Below are 22,260 nucleotides of genomic sequence, written 5' to 3'. Positions count from 1 at the left end.
TTTAAAGCAGTGATAGCGAACCTTTTAGAGACCGAGTGCCCAAACTGCAACCCAAAATCCACTTATGTATCGTCGGGTGCCGGGTGGGTGTGGCCCACTGGACAGGTGTGGCCCATTGGGTGGGCGTGGCTGCGGTGGTAACAGCAGACTGGGTGGGACTAAAAAGTTCAATCAATTCCAATTTTGCGAGATTTTTTTTTTTCCTGCAAGAAGTTGAAATTGATTGAAACTTTTTTTTTTTTTTTTTTTTGCAAACGGCAGCAGAGGCCTAAAGTGAAAAGGTTTTATAATATCCAGCTGAAGGCCTAGGACTGGGGCAATGGCACGTGTGCCCACAGAGAGGGCTCTGCGTGCCACCTGTGGCACATGTGCCATAGGTTTGCCACCACGGCTTTAAAGTATAGGTTACAATTAGCTGCTGGTTGTCCTCATTAAAGCCCTACATGGCCTGGGGTCAGGTTGTTATTTGAAGGGGCATCTTTTCCCAGTTATCTACCAGAGCAGAGTGGCATGTTATGGATCCCCTCCATCTGGTGGGACTAAGAAGGGCCTTCTCTGCGACGGCTCGCTCGCTGTGGAACATCATCTCTGTGGAAAACAGACTGGCCCCCACTTTCACACTCTTTCAAAAGGCCCTGAGGACATGGTTTTACCAAAGGGCATGGGGACCCCAGGGTAATATGGAACCCCCAAGTGGTTGGTTTGATTGCTTTTGCCGGGGGGTGGGGGGTTCTATTCCCTAAGAGTCACTGTGAGAGAGTGGAGCAGCCATATCAATTTTCTAAATAAAATAGATCAGTGATTGTGAACCTTTTAGAGACCGAGTGCCCAAACTGCAACCGCAAACGCACTTATGTTATCGTCGGGTGCTGGGTGGGCGTGGCCCATTGGGTGGGCATGGCTGTGGTGGTAATGCCAGACTGGGTGGGACTAAAAAGTTCAATCAATCAATTCCAACTTTGCAAGAACTTTTTTTTCCCGCGAGAAGTTGAAATTGACTGATTGATTGAACCTTTTTTTTTTTTCCCACACGGCGGCGGAGGCCTAAAGCAGAAAGGTTTTACAAAACCCAGCTGAAGGCCTAGGACTGGGGCGACGGCTTGCGTGCCCACAGAGAGGGCTCTGAGTGCCACCTGTGGCACGCGTGCCATAGGTTCGCCACCACAGAAATAGATGATTGATAGAGGATAGATGACAGACAGACAGCTGTAAAGATAAGCAGGGCTTATTGGTGAGGGGAAAACTGCCAGATAGGACGTGCACAAATTCCACAGCAGGGCTGCAGGACACAAGAGGACATCGCTTCCTAAGAACTTTTCAAGTGCCTTGCACACATGCAGGAGAAGAAATGATGTTAAGTAAGGAAACAATTTCACAAGTAAACGAAGACACTGTTCTCTGGAGGCTGACGCTCATGTCATCAGCAGCCATGAATCCTTCTCACCCTTTTAATGTTTCGCCACTGAAAACAAGAGAGTGAAAATGATCGAGAGGTGATAACGGAAGGGCAACCTCAAATTTACCCGTGGTCGGTCTGCGCTTTGGGAGCTGCAGATCCTGATTTCGAGTCCCGCTACCTCCACTCCATGCTGGCTGTCCCTGGCTGCCCAAAAGCCCTGGATTGTTAGAACCTGGGAATCAAGAAAAGCAAAGTGGAGTAAGAAAGAGCATTTTAAGTGAGGGGTTGCAGCACCTTAAAACTAGCCAGGTTTTCCAACCGCAATCACCAGCTAGGCTTTGAACCCACCATATTCTCTTATAGTAGCAGCTCAGTTCAGCCCTTTGTCTCTTTCCTTCCCTCTCAAACCGTATTTACCCTCCGATGAAGATACGGGAGATGTCACTTCCTCCTTCTCAACCGAGCTTTGGAGGTGAGGGGGCGAAGCTCTGAGCTCATGGTTGGGCAGGGTTAGGGCAGGTGACGTTGAGGGCGGATTCTCCTAGCAAAGAGAGACGGAAATGAAAACCAGTCCGCAAAGAATATTACAGAAAACTCTTATCTCTCGGCTTCAGTTTCTCCACTGGAAAAAGAGGATTTAAGAATACACTGCTGAAGAACATGGTTGTGACCTGCTTGGCCAAATCTCTGGTTTGTGCACTGATCTCTCTCACTGCAACTACCTCAGCTTTCTTTGGTTCTCCTCTTCCAACTTTCTGTTCTGAGGGCAAACTCATGCCTCGTCTCATCTGCCTCCCTTTTTTCTTTCAAGATTCAACCTAATCTCCCTATCTTTTGAAAGCCCTCTTTCCCCCCCTTTTCTCTCCAATCCTTCTGTATTAAGACAGCTCTGTCCTACAACCCTCCTTCCTCTGGCTAAGAGCCTTAGGCAACCTTGGCTCTTTTATGACTGGTGGACCTCAACTCCCAGAATTCCTGAGCCAGCCATGCTGAGGGGAAAGGGAGAGGTTTCCAAGCTGAGCCATGCTGGATCAGGAATTCTGGGAGTTGAAGTCCACGAGCCAAGGTTGCCTACCCCTGCACTCAGACTGTCACAAATCAGTCTACTTCCAGAGATGTTATCTCTTGCTTCTTCCCGGAATGCAGGCAGTCCTCATCTAACAACCAACTACTTGGCAACGATTCAAAGTTATGACGGACCCAAAAACATTACCTATGACCCAGATTTGAAGTTCCAACATCTGCCCCTCTCCCTTATCATGTGACCACATTTGGGGCACTCAGCAACCAGCCTGCATTTACGGTTACTTGTAGTGTCCCACGGTCATGTGGCCATGGTTCCCCCCCTCCCCCCTCCCAAAACAGGCATTTACTTCCAGTTTTCAGAAAACACGCATTGCAAAAAAATGGGTTCGCTTAACAACCACTGCAAAAAAAGGTCCTAAAATCAGGCATAGTCATGGTCATACGTCAAAAGACTACCTGCATTTGCAAATATTTCCTAGACCAGGGGTAGGCAACCTTGGCCCTTTTATGACTCGTGGACTTCAACTCCCAGAACTCCTGAGCCAGCCATTGCTGGCTCAGGAATTCTGGGAGTTGAAGTCCACGAGTTATAAAAGGGCCAAGGTTGCCTACCCCTGTCCTAGAATATGTCTGCGAGACTGCCTTTCTCCGATGAAATCATTCCTTCAAATTTATCTTTTATTTTTATTATGTTGTTTAATAGCTTTTTGAGTGTAAAAGAAAGAAAATGAGCAGGAATGAGCAAAAAGAGATTTATAAGCTATACTGTGTAACCAAAAAAATGTGTTTTATTATTCAAGGCTTTTGGCTTCTGCACTCTAAGAAAACTCAGCTGACAGCTAAATCTGGACATGGACAATGAAACAATTCTATGCTGCGTCCTAATTTACCATTTTTTTTTCAACTTTCCTTCCTCTCTTGATCTCCCAGATCAAATGTTAGATGGTAAGTTCCTCAGGAAAAGCACTTGGATAATAAATAACACAAATTTATGCCACGCATATTATATAAATATATTTACAAATTGTGTTACCCACCCAATTAACTTGACGGGTGCCACAAGACCTTTTGAGACTGATATTGTCACTTCAAAGTTACTTAGTACATTTCAGAGCTAAGGCTATAACACACACACACACACACACACACGTATACATATCTTAAGAAGAAATTGGGTAGTATATTGGACCCACAATCCCCTGTCTAGACCCAAGTCCCATTTCCAGCATTGTTCATTTCAGATGCTTTTCAGAAGCTCAAAAACGGAAGAAAAAGAAAAAGACTAGTCAGAGCTTCAAGCAAGAACAGCTTCCACTTACATTTTTTATTTTATAATACATGGCAAGGTACATCTAAATGAGTATAGCATGGTTTGTAAAGTTTACACCAACAGCTAAGACAGAAGGAGGAGTTTGCAAGATCTTCTGGAAGACTGTTTGGCTACAGAAAAAAATAAAATGTTTTAAATCACAGCAAAATAGCAAAATAAATAAATACTGCAGCAGGGTGTCCCTGTTTTGGCCTTTCATTAAAGGTTTCAATTATATCAAAAATCTCAGAGCAAAGTCTAAGCTACCAGAAAGGAGGTAGAAGGCTGGGTGTTGGGGAGTTATAAATTAAAAAGCTCACAAGGGCAAAGCAGAGTGTCCATCAATTGACTGGCTGGCTGCAAGGAAGGGGGGGGTGACAATGTGCTATTCATTTGGGTACCATTTTTATTCTTGCCTTCTGATAAATACATGATTATAAGCAGAGAGGTGGAAAAAGGGTGACATAGGTTTTCTGAATTCACTGGTGGAAGAAATGGTTCTTTAATAAGGCCTCCCTAATTCAAGCGAATTCCCCAATATGCTGTTTTGCATTTTCCTGACTGGACTGTATCTCTGCATACATACTCAAGATCTTGTGCTATTGGCTACTATTGGGCTAAGGCCTCTTGTTGTTGTGTTTGGAGTATGTTCCTTGGGGTTGATTTCTTCCAGATTTACATTCCATCCCCTTGACTCATAACCTACTTGGGGATGATGGATTCCATCCCTATGCAGGGATAGAGGAAAGCCAAACCATCAAGTTTTGAGGAACACCATGAACTGGGACTGACTACCATAACTCTTTCTTACAGGCGGTATCTGCCATCAAGGCAAAAGAGAGAGATGCTTCCCTGCCCTGCTACTGAAAATCTGTATCTAAAATAATACCAAGATATGCCTCCTGAGGTGAAGCTTTTTTCTACTTGCTTGCCAAAAGTCCATGAAGTCTACTTCCTTTCTTGCCTTTGCTCTATAGCAGAAGTGGGCAGTTAATTTTCCCAAGGGCAGACTGGAATTGTTGTGGAAAGCTGAACCAATAGGGTTGTGAAGGTGCGTAGGCATTCACATAGGCACATATGTAAACTGGAAAAAAAAAGCAGTGGCCTTCAAAATAAATGCAATGCAGTTATATTGCATGCATGGCGTACACCTATTTACATTTGATTTCTAATTTCCAATTACCTCACGTGGGCCGGATAAGGACAAAGGGACAGATGTGGCCTAGGGACTGTAAAAGAGCTTTCCCTATTCTTTAAAAAAAAGTGTATCCTGCAAATTGCAAACATCCCATATAAGATATTGAATACTGCAATCAAAATTAGAAAATCTAATTTCAAGAGAGAAATTAGAAAAGAAATCCAGTTTGATGTAGTGGTTAAGACATCAATCCAGAACCTGGGTGGCTATGGGTTCTAATACCACTTTAGACACAAAGCTGGCTGGGTGATCCTGGGCCAGTCATTTTCATTCAGCCCTAGGAAGGAAGCAATCTGTCTGCCAAAACCTTGCCAAAAAAACTGTACTTATCCAGACAATCAAAAATCAAGACTGACTTAAAGGCGCAAGTTCAAGAAACTTCTACAATGAGGTATTCTTTGATCTACTGCAGGGGTGTCAAACTCAATTTCATTGAGGGCCGCATCAGCATTGCGGTTGCCCTCAGGGGGGGCAGGGGGGCGGCCTACTGGGCGGGTGTGGCCTACTGGATGGCCATGGCCAGCTCTACATCGTTTATGTCAAGGATGCCTATGGGGGCCTAGGCAGGAGTGGGACAGATCTGAGGGTCTCTGGCAGAAGGGGGTGGGACTGGGACAAGCGCAAAGGCATGGTCCATTTCTTCATTCCTCACAAAGGGTGACACCTCCCCAGCATGCACCCAGGGGGCGGGGCCGACACGGCAGAGGCTGGTTCCTCGCTGTTTCTAGATGGCCTTGTGGAGCTAAGACTGAATGTGCTTCAGCATAGATGGCCACCACAAAATTGTACATTGGCTCCCGGCCGGCCTGGGCCAGGGCCAAGGCAGCGGGGGCTGTTCCCTCACTGTTTCCAGGATGGCTTCGCAGGCCACATGAAATCACTTCGCGGGCCGCATCCGGCCCCCGGGCCTTGTGTTTGACATGTCTGATCTACTGTTTCAGCTACAGAGAGAAAAGAAGAAAGGGAGAACAAACTAGTTTTTAACAAACACTAATCCTAACCACTTCAGTTAAACTTCTGAAGGCATGGTAAGAAGTAATGAAGGATTTCAGAAAGAAAAGACAAATCCTAATTCCATCCATCATTATTATTTTACAGTGATACCTTGGTACTCATCATTAATTGGTTCCAAAAAGCAAAATGAGTACCAAAAACGATGAGTACTGAACAGATTTTTCCCATAAAGAATAATATAGTAAGTCACAAGGCAGCCAAAAACAACACACAAGTTCTAACGTGTGTTGAGTACCAAACAAACGATGAGTACCAACCCAAAACTTGTGGGTCAAAATGTGTTGAGTACCAAATTCAATGAGTTCAAAGCAGTTGAATACCAAGTCACCACTGTATTTGGATTTTGTGTTTGGTTTGAGTTTATAATTTAGTTTTAGAAATGTTGCACATTGCTCAGAACTCTTTGGGACTAAGTGGGTGGGTTACACATGCCATTTCAATGAATTAAAAAAATAAATTCATCTAAGATGCAGGCGGAGAGACAAGCAAATACTAACACAGGATTCTTTCATATTATGTGCCTGGGTTATCTCCGTTCATCTCTCTCTATGCTTCCTCTTCTAGGAAGCCATGTAAACAAAGCAAAGCCCAACAGTAAAACACTGCACCTCCCCTCTCCCCATATCTTTAACAAAACTAGGACTAGAATTAACTCTGATCCTTAATTGTAGATGGTTAGATTAACAAGAGGCAATATTATTAGGTTACAGCAGCAGATGAAAACCCAGCAAGGACAAGATCTTGAGTAGAGTAGAGTAGAGTAGAGTAGAGTAGAGTAGAGTAGAGTAGAGTAGAGTAGAGTAGAGTAGAGTAGAATGGACCTTGGAGGTCTTCTAGTCCAGCTCCCTGCTCAAGCAGGAGAACCAATACCATCTCAGACAAGTGGCTGTCCAGTCTCTTCTTAAAAATCTCCAGTGATGGAGCGTCCATGATTTCTGAAGGCAAGATGTTCCACTGGTTAATTGTCCTCACTGTCAGGAAGTTTCTCCTTAATTCCAGGTTGCTTCTCTCTTTGATCAGTTTCCAACCATTGTTTCTGGTCCTGCCCTCTGGTGCTTTGGGAATAACATGACCCCCCTCTTCTTTGTGGCAGCCCCTCAAATACTGGAATATTGCTATCATGTCTCCCCTGTTTCTTCTTTTCTTTAGACTAGCCCAGGGGTAGGCATGGCTGGCTCAGGAATTCTGGGAGTTGCAGTCCACGAGTCATAAAAGAGCCAAGGTTGCCTACCCCTGGACTAGCCAAACTCAGCCGTTCTTTGTATGTTTTAGTTTCCAGGCCTTTGATTATCTTAGTTGCTCTTCTCTGAATGTTTTTTTCCAAACTCTCAACATCATTTTGGTAATATGGTGACCAAAATTGATTGCAGTATTCCAGGTGTGGTCTTACTAGGGTTTTATAAGCCGGTACTAATACTTCGCATGATCTTGATTCTATGCCTGTTTATACAACCCAGGATTGTATTAGCTTTTTTGGCTGCTGCTGCACACTGCTGGCTCATAGTCAAGTGATCGTCCACTAGGACTCCAAGGTCTCTCTCATAGTTACTGTTTTTGAGCCAAGTCTCACCCAATCTGTACTTGTACCTTTGATTTTTCCTGCCCAAATGTAAAACTTTGCTTTTCTCCACATTGAAAGTCATTTTGTTGGATAGGGCCCATTGTTCAAGTTTGTCAAAATCTTTTTGGATCCTGAGTTTGTCTTCTGGGGTATTGGCTGTTCCTGCCAGTTTAGTGTCATCTGCAAATGTGATGCATTCTCCTTCAATTCCCTCATCTATTTATGAAGATATTGAAGAGTACTGGGCCTAAGACGGAATCTTGTGGTACCCCACACTGCTTACTTCTCTCTATGTGGATTGAGGATTCCTCTTGAGTACATTGCCAGCCAGCTACAGATCCATCTGGTGGTGATGTTGTCTATTCCAGCTTTTTCTAGCTTACCAAGGAATAGGTTGTGGTCTTCTTTATCAAATGCCTTACTGAAATCCTAGTATACTACGTCCACAGCCTTTCGCTGGTCTACTGGTTTAGTCACTTTATCAAAGAATGAAATAAGATTGGTTTGGCATGATCTGTTTTTAACAAATTTTATTCCTTGCTTACTTCCTGCAGCCATCCTTTTCTCCTGGCTTTCCTAATAATTTCTATTTATTTATTTGGTGTCTTCAAGTTAGCATTGACTACTGGCAACTACCTGGACTAGTTTTCTTGGCAAGGTTTTTCAGAAGTGCTTTACCACTGCTCTCTTTCTAGGATTGAAAGAGTTACTGGCCTAGGTCTCCCAGCTTGCTTTATGCCTTAAGTCACGGATGTCAAACTTGCCGCGTCATGTGACGTGACATATCGCAACTTTTTTTGCATTGCCGGAACTGGGGTAGGCGCGGCCTTGGTATGATGCAACCAGCCGCAGGCCTGCAGTTTGACACCCCTGCCTTAAGGCACAACTCACAATTTCCCAATGTCTAGTCTGATGCCTTTACCATTACATCATTATCTACAATAGATAAAGGTTTCTCTCAGAATAAGAAATTTGGGTTGCAAGGAAATTAAAACACAAACCTGCTACTAGATGGAAATTGCTCCTAATCTTGCAATGCTTCAAAATTAACAAATCAAAACTTGAGGACATTTCTTTCCTCTCCTTCCCATTCTTTTACAATTCACTATGTATAACAGTTCTTTTCTTGGCAGACGTTGAAAAAGACATATTTAAAAGAAGAATAAATGTGCAGATCACTTCTTATTGTCAGTGGTATAAAAGAAACTTTGTCAAACCAATATCTATTTCCCTGTTGTTACATATGCACGTATGAGTATAGAAAATATGGTGAAGACCATATTTAATGCTACATCCACAGGATGAAAGTTCAGTTTGATTTTAAATACAAACATAAGCAAAATAGCCATTTACTGCTTAAAAATACTTGACAACATAATAACCTGGTGATATAGATTAATACTCGAAATCCCTTCACCCAAAAATAGAGATTTAGTTCCAGGTTAATAGAATAAAACAGCTATTTCACACTGGCATCTTGCTTTGCAATTCCTCCAGCAGGTAATGGCATTTTCCAGGTCAGCAATAAAGCAACTGAATACGTTCTCTTATTGGTATCTGCATAATGCTGTTTTCGTATTGGGCTTGCATTATTATATGACACAATTTTGCATCTGAAGCAGTAGGGTTGGTAAAAGTAAGTGTGCGCCTATGTAAATATATGTCACACCTCTCGAAGTGTGAATATAGGAACTAAAAAAAGATTTTCCTGCCAAGTTGCCTGAACTCCCCAATTAAGCTTTAAGATAAGTAGCTCAGATTTCATCAACCTGATGCCATCCAAATACATTGGACTTCAACTCCCATAATCTCTAAGCAGCATGGCCAATGATGCAAAGCATAATAGGATTAATCAATACAGATGGAAGTCACCCCATTGGACAAGGGTAGGCAACCTTGGCTCTTTTATGACTCATGGACTTCAACTCCCAGAATTCCTGAACCAGCTGGCTCAGGAATTCTGGGAGTTGAAGTCCACGAGTCATAAAAGAGCCAGGGTTGCCTACCCCTAGACAAGGTTATACTTCATAAACAGAACATAGCCTTACACATATTTTTTCATAGTGCTTTTCCAAGGAATTACATCATAAAGCTAAAGTTAGGGTCAATAAAATATCCAAAATATAAAACCAGCATCAGTGAAGGAAGAAAAGTGGACCAGCAAATAACAATCAGAACTTTACAATTAACAAAAGTGAATTAAAATTTCCATCGGTCTCTGGATTCAGAGGAGTAACGTTACAAGCCAGGCCAATTAATCTACAGAAAGGAATGGAAAAAAACACTGTGGCTAGCAACTTATTCCAGTAATTCAAATCAGTTCTAGCCACAAAGCTGTCTGCAAGCAGTTTCCTTGAATTATTCCACTTGGAAAAGATAAAAAAAAAATACCCACATCTTTTAATAATATCTTCCTGTTAACTCCCTATATCTAATTGACAAAGCTTCACAAATTGTGATGTGTATGCCTATTGTCTCAACAGACTTCCCACATAAAATTTAAACCGGTAAAAAATACCTAATATTTTTCAAAATATGCAGTGCACATATTTTAGGAACGCCGACAACAACCTGGTAAGATAGGAGGGCATGTTGAGATACAAGCCCTATTGGAGAAGGACAACTGCTGTGGAATTTAGTCTCTAATTCAGCGGTCTTCAAACTTGGCCCTTTTATGACTTGTGGACTTCAACTCCCAGAATTCTTCAGCCAGTGTGCCTGGCTGAGGAATTCTGGGAGTTGGTCCACAAGTCACAAAAGGGCCAGGTTTGAAGACCCCTGCTCTAATTCAATGTTTCCCAACCTTGGCCCCTTTCAGATGTGTGGACTTCAACTCCCAGAATTCCCCAGAATCTGGGAGCTGAAGTCCACACATCTGAAAGGGGTCAAAGTTGAGAAACACTGCTCTAATCTGGGATATCTATTCTCTTCTGCCGCGACGCGGCAAAGGCTTTCAAGACTTTCCTTCGCTTAGCAATTTGCATGGAAAGAAGTCAGCCGATTTCCCCAAAGCCGCCGCCGTGACCTCTCCTCTTCCGGGCCTTTAGGGCAATTTCCCCACGCACAGCGCCCCGGGTCGCCAACTGCAAAACCTTTCTTCCCACGATCGCGGCGAGAGAAAAAAAAAAAAGGTGGAAAGCGTGGCTTCCATTTAAAAACAACACCACCACCAAAACCAAATCGAAATGGGAGATATATGCCAGACACAGGAAGCGCCCTGGAGAGAGGGAGAGAAAAGAGACCCTACAAGACAGCGATGTTTTGAAAAGAACCACCAAACACACACAGAGAGACACACACAAACACACACACACACCCCTTCGGTCTTCGCAACCAGCCCACCTACCATTTCTCAGTCGGAAGGGGGAGAGAGAGCTGGCCGGGTTTGGCGCAGACGTTTGCCCAAAGAATGATTATATATTTAAAGGGGAGGGAGTTAAAAAAAATTCCTCGGGGGGGGGGGAGATCAGCGGCGACTCCACCAGCATCAAAGGCGGAAAAAGAGGTTACATTGTAGCCATTTTAACGCGGTCGCAGCTGTCGCGAGATCGGAAGTGCGGGGGAGAGAGGAAGGGAGGGGCTGGGGTTTTTCAAAGGGGAGGGAGGCCGCGTTAGAGGCTCCCCCCAGCGGTGCGAGAGAGAGAGAGAGAGAGAGAGAGAGAGAGACGCCCCACGACGGAGGGGAGCGGAACGGAAGACCTGATCGCCCAGAAGCCAAGTTTTTAAGAAGGAAGCGACTTGCCACCCTCCCCTTGGCACCTCCTAAACACGCTTTGCTCAAACTTGGTAAAGTCACAGGCCACGAACACGCGAGCAACCTCAGAAGCCCGCACACGGAAGAAAGGCGGACAAGAACCCGTGAACTTCTCAAAGATGGGAACAGAGATAGGGTGAAAAGTTCAGCCGCTGAAGGTCTATGGAGATTCTCAGTCATCCAAGGTCATGGTTGTCCCAAAGGTGCTTTTTCCAAGAAACAACTGGACTGTCTTTTGTTTTTCCTTGAAGACATTTCGCTTCTCATCATTCAGCTCTGACTGGATGGTGGGGAATGGAAGGATTGATATTCCTCGCACACAGCTGGTCGTTTGCATCCTTTTAGAGTGCCAACATCCTATAGAAAGCAGAGCGCAACAACACAGTCCTTTCAGCAGTTCCAAGAAGGCTCCACACCCATTTGCACCACTCAGGTGGCCCTGAGGACACAGACAAACCTCCAGGACTCTCTGAAAGAATGCAAACGACCAGCTGTCTGCAAGAAGTATAAATCCTTCCATTCCCCACCATCCAGTCGCAGCTGGACGAGAAGCAAAATGTTTTCAAAGAAAAACAAGAGAGTCCAGTTGCCTCTTGAAAAAGCACCTTTGGGATGTAATTACTAAAATAACTTTCATAGTCTTTTTGTATATATACAGTCATGCCTATTTTTTTTTTTAAATGCAGTTCAGTCCCATCTCTAAGACACTGCTTTATTTAAAACAAATGCGCCTAGGATAATAGCTATGGATATGGCTATGTGTCAATCATTCCTTCTGCTAGTATCAGGAGGGGTATTCAAAGATGCCCACATGCAAACAAGAAGTAGGCAGGCAGGCAGATAATGATGATGATAATAGTAATACAATTAAGTTGGAAGGGACCTTGTAGGTCATCTAGTCCAACCCTCTATCCAGGCAGGAAACCCTATGCCATTTCAGACAAATGGCTGTCCAGTCTCTTCTTAAAAACTTCCAGTGTTGGACCATTCACAACTTCTGGAGGCAGGTTAACAGCACGGTCTCCTGTATTCAATGGAAGGATAAAAAAAAAAAATGGAACGCATACAGACCCTCTACTGTCTTTCCTCCCACCTGGCTCTGTCAAATATTACTATGTATGAGGTGGCCCTGGAAAACCAGGAAAGTGAAATCTGCCATGGATGGAATGGCATGGCCTGTCAGGGTGCAGCTGTTTAAACCCACATCTAAATCAGAACCATCCACACTGCAACAATATAAGGCTGATTTGCATATAGATAAAACCTTCAAACCTGGTTTTGACGCAGCTGCATATGCACATGCTTATCATGTACCTATGCGAAGAATAAAGACCTTTCCTGTCTGAACTATAAACTGCTAATGTATTCAAACCTACATACCCACCCACAAAAGCCCACGGCCGTATCCCAGCAGCTGCAGATGTAAAAACAACCGCTTCTTCTGCAGATGATGCAAAAGAGAGGAATATATTTAAGGTTGGAACAAAGGAGCTTCCAATAGCTGTGCTTCTCAGCTGCGCTTTGGTAATACATATTCTGCAAATGGAAGTCTCTTTCTAAAAATTAGAATCTGAACTTGCTGAATCAGCCGAAAACAAAAGAACTATATAGATTGGGTTTCACCCCTCCTCCCCACCCGCCGCCCATCAATTCAGCTCTCTAATGCCAGGAAGAAGAACAAAAGAGAGTCCCCTGAGACAAAGACAGGGAATGGCCATGACTTGATATATGCCCTGACAGCTGAAATGAAGAGCAGGGGATGGTGCTTTCTCTCCCCTTTGGCATTAGCCCATTCATTTTTCACACCAGCTTTGGATGATAGTAAATTTTCCCCAAAGCTCAAGGATGCAGGTGACAGGAACCTTCCTCAGCACATGCAGATTGTTTTTATGGCATGTTTGCTTCTCTGGGGCCCGCTGGATATACTACATTTCACAACACATCAAATAAATAAATCGCAGCTAGGTTTACCTAACACACTAGATTGTAAACTATGACTTGTTCTTCACAATGGCCGAGTTCACAAGCCCGACCAAGCAAGCTTGAACACTGTGACTTGAACACTGTGTGTGAACCCAGTCGTGGTTTGCAGCGCCTGTCAAAAGCTTTTTCTTGGAAGGGATCGTTATGGCATAGCCCCAACTATTTTTTTGTGAGTTTGATAAACTGGATTCACTGTTGGATGGCAACTGGTCCGCAAGCCCACAAATAAAAGTTCTCTGCCCCCACAGAAAACAAATTGGGTTATAACAAGGACCCTTGAAGATGAAAATAAGAATATTCCACTAGAGTTGCCAACCTCAGGTCATGCCTCGATTCCTTTTGTTTTCCTTCAAGATAACTCAGTTAGAAATAAAAGTCATTATGCTTTTTAGCATATGTAGGGGTTACTAACTGCATACCTTTTCTCAAGATGGCACGTGTGGTTTCTGCCTTTATTTTACACCTACAGCAGCCATCCTAAGAGGTAAATTGGGTTTAATGGTTATGTGACTCCCACCCAATAAATTCCATGAAATAAAGTGGGAATCCTGAAGTCAGATTTTGCAACTCCCAGTCTAACATTCTAGCTCACCACACTCTTTCCTGCACTTTGGACAACCATGTCTCAGGTTTGGAGAGCCTTCTGTACTTTTCAAAGAATTCCTTTATCAGAGCAGTATATAAATGCAATAAATAAAAATAAATATGAGCCCCTACAGCACTCTTTAAGGCAGTCGGTTACAATACCGGTAAAAAGTAAACTACTTCCATATAAGTAAACTACTTATTTACTCCCCAAAGTACTAAAAATTAGTTTACTCCCCCAAAAGTAAACTACTCCCAAATAAGAAGAGACTGGGCGGTCATTTGTCTGAGCAGGGGGGTTAGCAACCTCTCAAATAATGAGCCCCACAACCTAAGCAGACAGACCCATGAATGCGCATTGAATTCACTGCAATTTATATAAGCCAGGATAAGCATATATCTATATTTCCTTTCAGAAAATGGCCTGACCTTTCATGAAATCTACAACCAATCTTAGAAAGTAAAATACAAGATCCTCTGAGATTTGGGATACTGTGATACTAGAACGCATAATTGTGTAAATTAAACTTCCTCTTCCAATTACTTGATACAATTTAATAAAATGTCAAAACAATTAGAAGCACCTTGCTGGCTTTGGCTGATCGCTGGCCACTAGGAAATCCCCAAGCTATAGAATAGACTGGAAAGTTGAAAAAAATTATTTAATATTGTTGTCCAAAACTATACAGATATCTACATGTAATAATAGGAGCTGAGCTCAACTTCGATGACTTTCACTTTTTTAAAAGACAGAAAAGTTCATTTCTCTCTGATATCTCAACTTCTGAACATAAATTGCAAACATAATTAAAACTATAAAGTGCTGAAGTGCATTGTGACTAGATGAAATCACTAAAAAATCTCATCCTTTTATTTTGTGAATGAAATAATACTTTGGGCAGAGGCAGCTTTGAAATGTGGTAGGTCAAAATTCAGTACTGCAGTAAAAGTAAACTACTGATTGAATACCTGAAAATTCACTAAGCCAATGACAATTTTATTACATTTGTTATGTCATCTTGTTTAACATTAAAGCATCATACGTGAGGTTTCCTCTCTGATCCCCCACTCAAATCTTGTCTTTGCTAAGTGGATGAATGAATGAACTTGCAAGATGCTATTCACTCCCAGCCAGGACATATTTAAAAAGTCTAAAAAGAAGCCTCTGATCACTGAGATAGAAGTCCTTAAAACATCTGAAACAGAGCCAAACGTGAGTATTAATGTGACTTCAACCACTGATCAGCCAAGAATTCATCCAGACTTGGCTTTTAAAATCAAACCAAGATTTATTCCTCTGCAGAAAATTAGCAAAGAACACAAAAGAGTGGCAAGTAGAAGAAAATATTTTTCCACTTACTGAATCTCCCTCACAAGTGTATTAACAATTGGAATCAGCTTAGCTCCATAGATATTACCAAGATGTTGATCCCTTACAAACATCCTGCTTTGAGTCACCAAATATTATTTAGGAACAAAACTGCATTTTGTCTTCCTCACTTTTTTTTTTTTTTGCAAGAATCTGCTTTTTTACAGATCAACCAAGTGTTGATCCATTGGTTGCAACAGGAATTAACCTACCTTGTCATCCAAGCCTAACCTTGTAGGCTAAGAGAGCACAACTGACCCCAAATCATACAGCAGATTTTCATATCTAAAGTGGGACTAGAACTCATAGTCTCCTGGCTTCTAGCTAGGTGCCTTAACCACTGGACCAAACTGACTTTCCAGAACAAAACTGCATCTGGCATCTTAAACTGAAAATCCTACCCACTCTTCTGAACATATAAAAAAGCAATTAATAGGAGGAAGAGATTATACCCAAAGATGTCATAAATCAAATCATTCTTCATTAAAATGATTCTATGAAGGCTCCATTCTGGCAGATTTGAGTCAGAGGAAAAGGAGGGAGGGGAGGAAAAAGTAAACATGACAATACTGCTAATCAAAAGATGTTTCTCTCAGTTACTTCTCCATTTCAACCCACAATTTTATTTTTGGTTTCTTTCCTATAAGCTGCAGAAAGAAACTGTAGAAGTTCAACCATTCCAGTAGAAAATGATTATGTTCCTTGCAAGTCAGTGGCATATTTTTTTTTAGTAAACATTTGACTCCTAGATTGCCACTAGAAAAATCCCAAGATGTTTCTTGACATCTTCAGAAGTATCTTACCTTATCTGGCAAGGTAGAAAACCGAGAATTAAATTAAAATTATTACAGGATGCAAAGGAAAGAGGAGAGCTCGGCCTCCCGAATTGGGAAAAATATTATCAAGCAGCAATATCGGTATGGATAAAGGATTGGATACACTTAAGGAACAGAAGACTACTGGCATTAGAAGGCCATGACAAGCAAATAGGGTGGCATGCTATGATGTGGGACGGGAAATATAAGGCTCATCAGTACTTTCAGAATCACCATATTAGACAGGCACTATTAGATGTGTGGATAAAAATTTAAAAAATTATATAAAAATTCCCAATTGGCTATCCATATTAGAGATATTCATGCACCCCAAATTCATAAATTTAGGAAAAATAATTACATATAAAGATATCTTAGACGAGAATGGGGACCTGAAAATAAGGAAAAGATTATCAGAAGATGGTATAGGAATGGTGGGCATACTTACAAATACAGTCGCGATACAGAAAAGACAAAAAAGAACCAGGGATAAAATTAGAGCATACACAATTAGATAAAATCCTTCTAGGAACAGAAGATCAAATGTTAAAAAAGATATATCAATATTTGTTAGAATAAGGTTTGTTAGAAAAACAGGTAAAAGAAACAATGTTAATCTGGAGTAAAAATTTTGGTTACAGTATTGTCCTAGATAATTGGCAATCATTATGGGATAGAAACAGGAGGTTAACACTAGCCACCTCCTACAAAGAAAATTTACACAAGATGTTTTATAGATGGCACCTTCCCCCTACAAGGCTAGCAAAAATAGATAAAAAAACCAACATGCTGGAAATGTAGAAGGCCTCCAGGGACTTACTATCACATGTGGTGGGAATGTTCAAAGGGGCAAAATTTTTGGAATCCGATAAAAAATTGGCTAGAAGAAATACTATTACAAAAAATTGATTTAAAACCAGAAATCTTATTAGGGATTATTAATGATAAACTTAGCAAAGCATCTTTTTACTTACTATTGCATATTTTAACTGCAGCAAGATTGGCATACACCCAAAAATGGAAAGGAAAGGAAACCCCCACTGAGGAAGAAATAATAAATAAAATTTTATCCTGTGCCGAAATGGACAGATTAACTCTAGAGATGAAAAATAAAACTGAAACAGAGTATTATGAAATTTGGAAAAATTTGTACAATTGGTTAGAGATAAGGAGGATTGCTAAGATGATTATCGACTGACTAGTTGACATTATAAGGACTTCTTATTAGTACCTATATTAGGACACAATTGAATGATATGTAAATACAACGTTGATGATTGAAAGATGGTTTATCAAAAAATTTACAGATGTTATACACAGTTTGTTATACTCTGTCCTGTTATAGAATGTATTTTAAGTTTCTGTTTTTCTTTCTGTAACATAAGGTTAATACTAATAGCACTGTTATAGCCAGGGAAGTTGAATCATGTCCATTTTTGTTTTTAAAATGTATATTTAATAAAATTTGTAAAAAAAAAAAAGTAGTAGTTGCCAGTTCCTTTTTCCTAGAGGTGAGTGGGAATGACTACCCAAGGTCAATGGCTTGTGTGCCTAAAACAAGAACTAATAGTTCCTGGTTTCTAGCCTAAGGCCTTAACTGCTAAATCAACTGCTACATGGCTTGTTTTTAGTAAAGGGTGATTTTATCAATGGCATCTGAATTTACCAGTATTAAGGAGAAGGCACACAATCTCTGCCTCTACCAAAACAGGAAAACATAGTTGTTCTATCTCCCCCAAAACAGAGAGGTCCTGACTTGTATATAACTGGCTAAAGTCATAGGGAAAAAAAGTGTACAAAAGTTGATGGAATATAATTTAATTACAAATTCCCAGCTTTAAATAAAATAATATTTAGTCCATTGGGCCTTAAGACTATTATCTAAAGCTTCAAAGGAACTTATACTTGTCACTGAAGAAGAGCCATATGAAATTCTTCAGTTGTTTCCATAAAGTGTGCAGAATCTTCAATTATTGTAACAAAGAGAATTGGAGTTCTAGCTCTCATATCCGCAAAGAGTTATCAAAAGTTGCAAGCAGTTGCTAACTAGACAGATATCACTGTTAAGGCATCCTGTTTGTTGTGACAATCAGCATTCCGAGGAATACATTTTGTTTGAGACAGGCAAATTCTGTCAGTACTCTTTATTAAAAATGAAAAACAAGTGTTGAAACTTCATTCACCCTAGTTTTCTAGAATCGAATGTTTCCTCTTTATTTAAAGTGGTGGTAGTGATGGTGGTGGTGCTAGGGATAGCAAATTCATATTATAATGCAAAATAGTTCTCCATTCCTACCCCTTTTAAAGTATATTGTTCTCAAAATGCAACTCGGTACAAAACAGTACACTTGAACAGTTAGAGAAATTTTGGGATGCTTGTCATAGCTCAGGATTCTATAGAAACAAGCCTTTGGTGCTAGAAAAGGCCTTACCTATGTTTTGCCCTTGGGACTGAACACCAATACCTTGTAGACAAAAAACAGACCCCAAGAGACTTTTCTCCATATCAGCTTGTAGGTAGCAGTAGTGACTGTGCCTGGGAAAAGGGTAGGGCTTTCAAGAAAAGAGTTTCATTTTGGTTTCTATCAACTGCAAGAATCTCTTCATGATCTCTTTCAAGTACCATTTCATTGGTGCTTTGACCAATCAGGCTGAATACTATATTCTTAAGTAACAAACTTCTGGAACCTAAGATCTGCAAATGATGCAGCAAAATTATCCTCCAATTCAAGCTGCCAATGTAGTAGGTGAGCCCATTCTGGCAGCTCCATGGGCTCAATGTTTCTTCCTTTTACATGGCTGCTTCTACCAACCTCATTCTGAAGCCTACATAATAAATATGTCACTAACATGAACTCCTGAAATTATTCTAAGTTTAGCTAACAATGCCAGTATTTATCTCAACGGTCTTGGATTTTTTTATCATTCAGAGCAGCGGGAGCAAGCTTAAAACAGATGATGCTGTCTCTTCTTATTCTTCAAGATCTTACAATGCTGCATTCACTGATATGTCACCTGTTCATGGTGTTCATGGGATATCCACATAGTCAGTATAGCTTCAGTGCTATTTGAACTCACTTCTGTAATGGAGCCAATGCCCATGTCTTCCAGTTCCTTCATTTTTAAATGAACCCATATCTGACACCTCAAATCATTGTCTCAAGAAATGCTGGATGATTTGTTTTGTAGATCTTCATCAGAATTCTGCTACTGAATTGCCCTCCTTCAGCTTTCATGTCTGATCAGGTTCTGATCATTTTGCTTCTGCTCTATACTCACTCATATCTCCATCATGGATCTGTACTAAATCTAATTGGCTTTGAGTACTGAAGTCCCTAAGGGGTTCCCACTCATCGTTTTGACTTGAGTTGCTCAAACCATTCTGATTTCTAGTGAAATTATCCTGTCCTCTACAGCTGCTCCCATCTTTTTCTCCTTAGGCTGGACTGATGCTCTTTTTGGGACACTCCACCTGCTACCACCTTCAAAAGAACCCAGGCTCCAAATTCAGTACAGGTAGTCCTCGACTTACAATCACAATTGAGCCAAACTGTTGTCAAGTGAGATATTTGTTAAGTGAGTTTTTGCACCATTTTATGACTTTTCTTGCCACAGTTGTTAAGTGAATCACTGCTGTTGATAAGTTAGTAACCCAGTTGTTAAATGAATCTGGCTTCCCCATTGACTTTGTCAGAAGGTCGCAAAAGGGGATCACATGCTCTTGGGACACAGCAATGGTCATAAATATAAACCAGTTGCCAAGCATCTGAATTTTGATCACATGATCATGGGGATGCTGCAAAGGTCGTTAACTGTGAAAAACAGTCATAAGTCACATTTTTCTGTGCTGCTATAACTTTGAACAGTCACTAAATGAACTGTTGTAAGTTGAGGACTACCTGTATAGCTCTGGCTTCTGATGCAGTTTTCTTAGGTCATTCTTGAGTTGTAGAGTCATGTGATTGCTGTGCGGGGGGGGGGAGGTGGGGTAGGCATTGCTATCTTACCTTAAAGGCTGTTCTGACCGATTTACTTTCTGTTGGTATGCTGTTGGGTTTCCTCCCTTTTATGGCTATTCCACCTGTTTTTCCTCAAATGCAGTGGGGGTCCTGTTCTAGCAAATCCTTTCCAGTTCAGAAGGCTCTCCTGCCCGGTCTTCCTCTTAAGGCTGCCCCATCTACTTAGAGTTCTACAGTCCTTGAGATTCATTGCGCCACGGAGCCTCTCCCTTTCCTTATGTCCGCCTCGCATTCCCTCACCTGCTTTCAACCGCGGCGGGGCACAAACTTCGCTCCTGGATGGAGAAAAAGGTGGTGGTAGCGGCGGAAGTAGCAGCACGGAGCGACAACCGCAGCCGCCTTTCGCTTCCCTCCCTGCAGGGGCCATCCTCTCTGGGTCCCCAAGCCGTCTTGTTTGGCTCTCGCCAGCGACTCGCAGGGGGCATCTCTTGGGCGAGGGAAAAAGGAATCGGTGCTCCAGCGGCTCGGAAGATCGTAGACCACTTAACAGCGGCGCCCAGGAACCTCAACCGAAAGCCCGCCAGTTTCATTGCAGAAGTTGTGTGGTGTCCTCCGGAAGTAATTAATATCACTTCCCGAGTCGATTCAGGGTTACCGTGGAAACCCAGGATGCTTTCTCTCAATGTTATAGAGAGAATTGCTAGAGCGGTGCCGTTAATACTCCAGCGTTTCCCAGTCTGAGAAACTTTTAAGTGTGTAGACTTCAGCTCCCGGCCAGCATGCTGATTTTTAGTCCATACAGTTTAAAGTTGCTGAGATTGATAAACGTGTAGATTTCCAGAATAGATAATCACTAATACATTTCTAACATTTTCAAAACCACGAAGAAGGATTCGAGGAAGGCAAAGGAAGAGGGATTGTAAAGGAAAATAATATAGCTATGGAGCATCTCCATAGCTCCATCATTATTCAAATACATAGAAAAGTGTTTTGGCTCTACATACCACCAGACACTCAGATATTCTGTGTATGTGTGTGTACACACCAGTTACAACTCCATAATTTCCAATAAATGCACTACAATTCCCATTATCCTCCCTTAAGGCATGATGACAGTTGCCATCCAATATATCTCAGAAGCACCAAATGGAAAGATTGTAATATATTTTTTACATGCAGTGACATGGCTTTTTCTTTTTTCTTACATATTCAGTTTACAATAGTTGAAAGAAAAATCTTCATCAGGGTCCAGTCCAAGCCAGGAATAAACAAAATGGAGACTGCTTTAGAAAGAAGGTTGTGGTTTATTAAAGAGCAGAGCCAGACAGCAATGTGACTCTGAGAAAGCTGACCACATGGAGCAGGGAGTGGTGGGTTTTTATACCTTCTTGGGCTTTTGTGTTTGGAGTTGTTCCTGTGGAATGAATTTTGACCTGAGATTCAATGTGCCTTTCTGGTATTCTGATGGCGTTGGGTTAATCCTATTATGTCCTAAAGGTCATATCTTGCTTCCCTGGGTGGCTGATGGCTATGTCCTGTGTTGAGTTTTTTTGGGTGAGGGATTGTTAGTTCTAGGGAGCTTTATCTTTCTAATCCCATCAGCTCTAAGATTCCTGGCTCCAGTCTTTCTGACAGGATTATGATATCTGCATTGCTACAGCTGGTTTCTGCTTGGGGGCGGAAGACTTGGGGCTATTAAGAAAAACTGGGCATGCTTTTCTGCCTTTTAAAGATCTTTTAAGGAAATATTTCTGCCTTTTTAATATTTCCTTCTCTGGGGGGTTGACTTCCCACAGAATTATTAATAGTGAACTAGTGAACAGTTTGGGGAAGGTTATTCCAATTAATATATTATCTCATCATTTTAGCCATTGTCTATCCACTGCAGGATGAAGGCCTCTTCTGCATGTTTCCAATCTATATGGTCCTGAGCTTACTTTTGCCAATTGGGCCCGCAATGCTGATGTCATCAATCCATCTTGTTTTAAGTCTCTTTTGTGGACGCTTTAGTAGATCTTGTCCTCCTCTTCCTCCTTCTTCTTCCTCTTTGGGTGTTTAAGGAGAGATAAACTCTGGTTCTTGTTCTTCTGGCAGTCCCAACCATTGCTAACTGATTTTGTTGTAGCTTGTCTTTGATATTGCCTCTCCATTTTCTGCCTTTTGTTCTTTGATATGCCTTGAACAGTATGGAATCTCATGACAGCCTTTCCAAGTGAGCACCGTTTTATTTGCTGTTTTTGTATGTAATTTAAGATAGGTTCTATGCCAGGTCTTCCTCTTATTATCTC

General features: G+C 41.6%; 1 protein-coding gene across 1 annotated transcript in view; it reads right to left on the bottom strand.

Annotated features, from left to right (window-relative positions):
- The window catches only part of ZNF414 (zinc finger protein 414), a 28,609-nt gene extending 8,387 nt beyond the window's left edge, over positions 1-20,222 (bottom strand). Inside the window, exons 1-4 of the mRNA XM_039338413.1 lie at positions 20,195-20,222; positions 20,021-20,094; positions 1,817-1,940; positions 1,524-1,631 (exon numbers count right to left, since the gene is read on the bottom strand). Coding sequence (XP_039194347.1) covers positions 1,524-1,631; positions 1,817-1,940; positions 20,021-20,094; positions 20,195-20,222 — 334 coding nt within the window. The remainder of the gene's footprint in view (positions 1-1,523; positions 1,632-1,816; positions 1,941-20,020; positions 20,095-20,194) is intronic.
- Positions 20,223-22,260: the final 2,038 nt, after the last annotated feature.

Source organism: Crotalus tigris, unplaced genomic scaffold (assembly GCF_016545835.1).
Source record: "Crotalus tigris isolate CLP2741 ecotype Arizona unplaced genomic scaffold, ASM1654583v1 scf7180000017701.1507938, whole genome shotgun sequence".
Taxonomy (NCBI): Eukaryota; Metazoa; Chordata; class Lepidosauria; order Squamata; family Viperidae; genus Crotalus; species Crotalus tigris.
Note: the sequence above shows the minus strand (reverse complement) of the source record. Positions and strands in the feature narration are given on the sequence as shown.